The sequence below is a fragment of the Limulus polyphemus genome, unplaced genomic scaffold (assembly GCF_000517525.1).
Source record: "Limulus polyphemus unplaced genomic scaffold, Limulus_polyphemus-2.1.2 Scaffold320, whole genome shotgun sequence".
NCBI lineage: Eukaryota > Metazoa > Arthropoda > Merostomata > Xiphosura > Limulidae > Limulus > Limulus polyphemus.
The window spans coordinates 498,886-506,028 of NW_013665930.1; the positions used below are offsets into that span (position 1 = coordinate 498,886).

Here is a 7,143-nt window from a genome sequence, read left to right on the forward strand (position 1 = left end):
AGTTTTAAGACTAAAAGATGTAGATTTTACAAAAAAATCAGGATAAATGAAGATGAATATTCGTTTGTCATCACTGTTCTTCCCTTTTCTTCAATTTGTTTGTAATTTTGTTAACAAACATAATATAGAAAATGTTCATTGTGGTAAACGAAATAATAATTTGTTCTAAGTAAGAGTTTTTTCTCCCTGATTTGTAAAAAATCCTTACGTGATAGAAAAAGTGAATATTATTTTCGACATCTGCGTAGCTGAATTATGGACAATCCGTTATTAAAACCAAAACAACTTTTATGAAGTTTAAATTCGCGGACCTGTGTTATTGGACTTAAAGATTCCTATTAAATAATTTATTTTGTGGTTATGATTATGAACTGTGGCAGAAGAACCATCTGTAACCGTACACATTGTGAAAAAATGCATTTTATGTAGACATTGGTCATTTCAGCTTTTATTTTTCAAGCGTATTGTATGTTGTGGATAATTTTTAGTATGATACACTTCTTAGAGGTTAGAATTACTAATTTAATACTTCAGATAGTATAACACCGAGCAGTAGTTTGGCACATCCGGGTAGTCGTGGTCATATCAAACTGGTAATAGTCATCAGTTGAACATACAATATAGTATTTATGATGTGCTCTGTTGTATCGTATGCTTGACTATCTTATGAAAACATAAACTCCACGCCACTGTGACACCCCAGTATTTTTCAACCAACAGAGTCTCGACACTATTTCTTAGTGCGTAGGATGCCAAAAAGCAGGAGGAGCGATATGTTATAATCGTGGATAAATATTACACTCCTTTTCTTGTAGTTTAACTGCTTAATGTTAGGAAGAATCTTGCTAAGACGACCGACTGTGTGATCAACCCTTCTTCACTAATAACAACAGACATAGTTGAAGCTTTCATTCCTGTATCGATTTGTCTGACAGCAACGATTCTGAAGTAGAGGTGGCTGTGTACTACCGTGCACGCACACTTTTGAAGTAGCTCCGAACAGGTGAGGAAAATTAAGCTGACTGCCATAACAATAAGGAGAGCAGAGGATCCGCTGTTACACACCGATCAAATAACAGCTTTATAACTAAATTATCGATGAATGAAAAGTGAATTTTCACGGTATTTCTTTTTTGTTATAGTTCGTAGTAGTGAAAGGTATTTTTCACTTCTAAATCATAAATTACTTTTTTGCCTGATTTGCCATTGGACTAGTACTAGAAAATAGTATTAAAATATGATTTCAGGTGTTAGTTGAAATACCATATCCAAGGAAGTAGTAAAACAAGATCATAACTAAACGCTTATGATCAAACAAGGTTATAATAGTACAAAACAGCATAAAACTGGTATATTATGACAAGATGCTAGTTAAAGGGCAATATTCAGATTAGGATCACTTAAGGCAGTGTGTTACTGAAATATATTATTGGAACAAGTATGTACAATACAAATCGTGAAAAGTTAATTCATTTTACAGATGAAATATCATATTTAATATGATGTTTCAACAATCATCTGGACACATTTTAACATATTGTCCTCTGCTATGCTGTTTAAATATGATGTTTCAACAATCATCTGGACACATTTTAACATATTGTCCTCTGCTATGCTGTTTAAATATGATGTTTCAACGATCATCTGGACACATTTTAACATATTGTCCTCTGCTATGCTGTTTAAATATGATGTTTCAACGATCATCTGGACACATTTTAACATATTGTCCTCTGCTATCCTGTTTAAATATGATGTTTCAACGATCATCTGGACACATTTTAACATATTGTCCTCTGCTATCCTGTTTCAAGCAGGATATCAGACGACAAGATGTTAAAGTATGTCCAAATGATTGTTGAAACATCATATTTAAACAGGAAAGCGGAGGACAAAATGTTAAAGTATGTCCAGATGATTGTTGAAACATCATATTTAAACAGGATTTCGGGAAATATGTTAGAATGTGTCCAGATGATTATTAAAATATAATATTTAAAGAATATCGTGTTCAAACGGTAGTTGAAATGTCATATTTAAACAAGGACGTAGGGGACAAAAAAGGCTTAGAATTGTTTATTTTTTAATTGAAAAGATACTTTAAGCGTAAGTCGTATAGCCAAACAGTTGAAAATCCGTGGATATTAGAATGTTTAAATGTTAGGTGAAAAATCTACAGCAAAGAAATTGTTACTTATAAGAAATAAAATGATTGCTGCGCTATGTCATTCCTTTATTATTTCTGTTTCTTTTCTTTGTTTTTAAAGTTGCACTTCATAAATAGTGCATCTTTGACAATGTAGAGAGATTTAATGTTTTAAATTAAGCTACTAATACATCTTCCCTTGTTACTAGAATACGTAGAACAGACTATTAGCATTATCTGAATTTGTATTTTGATTTTTGTATGTGTGTTGCTGTAAGGATTGGGTGAAATTGATTTGTTGATTAAAAAACTGAATTATACAGTTGACATTGTTAAATTTCTTCGTTGGCAGTAAACAAGACTGACAAAACATACTCGTAATATTAACGCGAAGCCTTATTTCATACAGTTTATATTTGCAAGTAAAGCATTAGAAAACTGACTTGAAATTCCGGATGTATTGAAGAGAAAAAACAAAATACAAAGTCAGTAGGCTCTTAGCGTGGCTGATGAATAGATGAATCATTTTGCGATATCAGTCACCAGCAAAGCACTTCTGCTTTGCAGTGAAAACAGATTCAGAGGGTTGCTAATATAGCATTTTGCTTGAGATTATTAAACGGCACAACTTATTTTGTGTGTGTGTGTGTGTGATATATGTATGTGTCGTGAATATTTCATCGATAACGGTTTAATGTGTACTCTTGTCGAATTAAACCGAAGAGCAAACCTAAACAAGAACATATTCATGTATAATGATAAACGATCGTTACGACTCCGAATGGTTTAGTACATTCTGTGCCTCATATTTAAGTTTGTACATCTTTTATGCTCTGTTTTTTGTGCCGAGCTCGTATGAGTCATGACTGCAGCTTATTATCTTATCAAGTAAAGAAAATAAGATTATTGGATTATTATTTTTTTTTTTATGGTTTCCTGTGTCAGCGATTTTTCATATGAGTGATTCTGGGTTGTCCTTACAACACGTTATCGTACTCTTAAAAACACACAAACATTGGATTCCAGTGTTACCTGAACAGAAAGTTGAAAACTCGGATTGGTTCACATTTTATATTCATTGATGCTATGCTGTATTGTACCGCTAGTTTTTAAGATCTTGTATCCATTTAGTTTAATGTTGGTGAATCATGTTTTAATATGGTCTCCTTTCTCTACATTTTACGTTGGTCACTAAGCTTACTATCTCTACATATTTATGGCACAAACGGATAATGAAGGAATTGGTTTAGGCCTAGTACTAATGCTAGTATATTGAACTTCTGTGCTAAACATAAAACTTTTATAGCTATTGTTCTGCTAAGGTGTGGGTGTGAAAAATGTAGAATGTTAACATAAATTATCATGTTTTAATGCATTTGAATATGTTTTGTTTAAAAGTGATTAGTCAGTCTACCGTTGTGTTGGAAGATAAGGTAACTTTCAGTGGGAACCTCTTAATTTGCGATAAACTTTGTACTAGTTAGTTTCTTGCGTTATAGTAGATTTCGTTAACAGAAACGTCAATACCAGTTAGCTCTAGTTATTCCCTTCTTGTAGTTCTTCTGAAGACCCGCCCTTTTTCAGCTACAGAACCCTTTTCAGACATGATTTTTTTCCTGAGCCCAAGCTGGGAAGCCTGACAGGACAAGAAACCTTATATGTAGAATTGCTTGGCTGTAGCCTGACATCTGTCCTTAATACCTCGTCTTGTAATCCGCCTCTGTGCTATTACTATGCTCTTTTGCCAATCCTAACCCACCAGGTTACTGCTTACAAAGAAGATGCTGATTCAGTCACGTGATGGAAAGATAAAGCACAGGCCACAATGTTCCATCCCTTCCCGTTTGAGAGAGACAAGCTTTTTTTTTTATGCTTTACATTCTTTTAAGTACTGGCCCACAGCCCATGCCAAACTGCGTCTAAAGCATTGTAAAAACAAGTTTGCAGCAACCATTGTTTCTAAAGTCCCGGGAAGAACGTGCGTACATCAGTTTCAGTAAGCAGCTAATTGGATGACCTGTGCACGTGCCAACTTTTCAGTGGAATAGTCCGTAAGACTAAGGTAGTGTGACGTCATATGCAGTCAGAGTCACCAAGGTTTCAGATGTTGATCTGGTCTTGATGTCTTAAACATGCAGGTAGACTTGCTTATCTACTGTTTCAGTGAATAAGCGTTCCTGCTTGAACTTCCTGTTTCGGAGCATCTGTTTTAAAGTGTAAATTTTCTTGTTCAAACACCTGGTGATAAAAGGTTATTTGTCCGTTTTTTAGCTCCTCCTTCACCCTTCACCACCACCACCTATACCGATCACCAGCCATGGCTACCGTAGATTCCAGGCCCCTGTCGTCCTCAGACGGCCCCTCCGTCACCCTTACCATCAGGCTGATCATGCAAGGCAAAGTAAGTGTAATTTTTTTTTTTTACTGTTGTGTTTGCGATTCATCTTGCCTTTTTTCGATTACAAGAGACATAATTAACACCATTTAACTTGTACATAGTATAGAAAAATTAAGATTGATTGAGTCCTAAATTTTTTTCCCTCTGAATCTTTCTAAGCGCAGTCACATATAAAAGTTTAAACGTTTTCGTTATTTTGTTGTAAATCCTAAATTGATTGTTATAGCTCTTATTGTTTTTTAAATTATCTCAAGTAAAACGTACCTTGCAAGAAATGAAAACGACACATGTATAACTTATCACGGACTTCTCTATAATAGTTTGTGTCAATTTCGTTACTTTGTATAAGATAGTAGATAAAACAGCTCGGTACCGTCTAGAGTCATTTCTAGTCGTGTTTTCATACCTACTAGAACACATAATCTTCGGTTTCATACCTACTAGAACACATACCCTTCGGTTTTGAAGAACTGTTGCCATCACTGGTTCATTTGTATTATTTTCGAACGACCCATTCGTCACTAAACCACGTATTATAAATTAAAGCAACATTGAAGGCGAGATTGTTACTTGAGAAGGGCGAGACATGGGAATTTAGTGTTTAACCATCAAATATTCATAATTTGATTCCTTGTTTTAAAACAAATTAACCCACTTGTGTACATGCAAAATACATCCAAATTGTAAATTCGTGAAACTTGCTGATAATTTAGGAAATGTTATTGATTCACAAATTGCCTTTTAATTAATACTGTTATATATTTTAAACTTTGAGTTTTTTACTTAATAATAAATGTTCGGAACATATCCACTCTACGTAATCATTTAAATATCAGAAAGAGAAATGCATTATTGTATGCATTGTCTAGACTGTGTAACAAATATGATATATTGTAGTTTTTGTAATGTCTGTTTATGGTTTTATACATATTTTATTAAGAATTTCCTAGCATGTTGAAGCGGTCGATTTTTTTTTTTTCGTAAATTGTTTATGATAACTATTGGACCTGGGCGTTTAGTGGTATTTGCTACTCGATTAATCTATGGGCTTATTAATAGATTAGTACACCACGTTTCCAACAACCGGTACAAGAAAAAAGGGGGGGTGCTAACGTCTTAACTTTTTCAACCACTTCGTTTTTCTAACATGGTATTAATTTTCCAGTTTTCTTTTACAGTGATTTTTTCAAAGTAATTTGCGAATTATTCTTGATTTCATACGATTAGACCTCTTTTGAAGATTGCTGTTTGTCAAAAAAAAGGTTATTTCCAACTTGGCGGACGAATCGCTGTTGTTGACTAAATATCACATTTTTCAGATGTGCAGTAAACCCACATTGATCTTCTGTAAATCAATTAAATTAATAATTAAAACACGTTTTAGTCTCATGGTAAGAATAGCAATGGTATTATTTAAAACATATTACGATTACAACTACATATAATTAAGTAGCCAGACCATTTATGTACGTTGTTTGAATAGGATAAATATAAAAACGATATTCAATAAAGATTTCAGATATCACAATATTCTGCAGTCGTCTGCCACATTCACTGAACAGTAAACATATCTGATTTGATTATTTTATTTTATAGTATATTAATTAAAGAGTAAAAACATCATAATTCAAAACAAAGAACCAAACATAAACAAAATATTTTTTAAACTTTGTTGTAACTGTTTTCAAAGCTTTGTTTTATCATAAATGATTTAGCCACATGACGTAGCACCGTAGCAAGATTTCAACCAAGAAATGAATAATATATTCTGAAGGGGCAATAGGTTCTTAGTAATAATAATTCTTTGGGATGAGAGGGAAAAGAAATCAACAATTACGTTGTTTTGTTTACGGGCAAAACTCTTTGCAGCTGTGCAGAAATGAAAGTATTAACTTTTTTCATTTTGAATCACACGAAATATAAATCAGAGTGTGAAAAAAAAAATGTCGATTTTAAAATATTTTTATATTAAAATTGCTTTAAAATTTATGGTGAAAATATATGAAAAGCTAGAGGAAATCCTGTCTTCGGGTGCAATAATGTAGGAGAAAGGTATTTTATTCATCCTAAACTCTTGTACATGAAAATATATCATACATGCAAAGTAGTACAAAATCTATAAAAACCTGAAACTGGTACGGTTAATAGCATTCCACGGGTTTCTCCCTACAAATTTCCACAAGACTACTGTGTTAAAACTACTACATTTTTGTTGATGAAAATAAATATATTTTCCAACAACAAATTTTTATATAATGTTAAGATTCTTTATCACCTCAAAACCACCAACAATAAAATATTTAAAGAAATGGCTAGCTTAGGCTGTAGGCCTACATCAAGTGTAAGATAATTGAATACTTCATTCATTGTTGAAAATAAAATTATTTTTCAAAACGTGTGCAAAAATCCATACATGATATTTGACGAACAATACTGATGTTCGTAAAGAACAATAAAATATAGAAATGCCAAAGCTCGCTAGATTTCCGGAGTACTTATGTTAAACATTGTTAGAAATTCATACTTTGAAAAACTGTTACTCAAAACAGGGGCAGATCCAGGATGTTTTTTGGGGTAGAGGAGTTCCAACTAGACCTCT

General features: G+C 33.0%; 1 protein-coding gene across 4 annotated transcripts in view; it reads left to right on the forward strand.

Annotated features, from left to right (window-relative positions):
* LOC106457351 (poly(rC)-binding protein 3-like) overlaps positions 1-7,143 on the forward strand; it is a 198,798-nt gene that overhangs the window by 113,675 nt on the left and 77,980 nt on the right. For 3 of the 4 annotated variants that reach the window (XR_001290698.2, XM_013916755.2, XM_013916757.2), the window contains one exon: positions 4,418-4,547. Coding sequence is in view for 3 of the 4 variants with exons in the window: in XM_013916755.2 (XP_013772209.1) it covers positions 4,464-4,547 (84 nt within the window). In the remaining variant the exon portion in view is untranslated. Of the gene's footprint in view, positions 1-873; positions 1,004-4,417; positions 4,548-7,143 lie in introns of those variants that run through there. The other variant, XM_022383247.1, reaches the window with a different exon arrangement.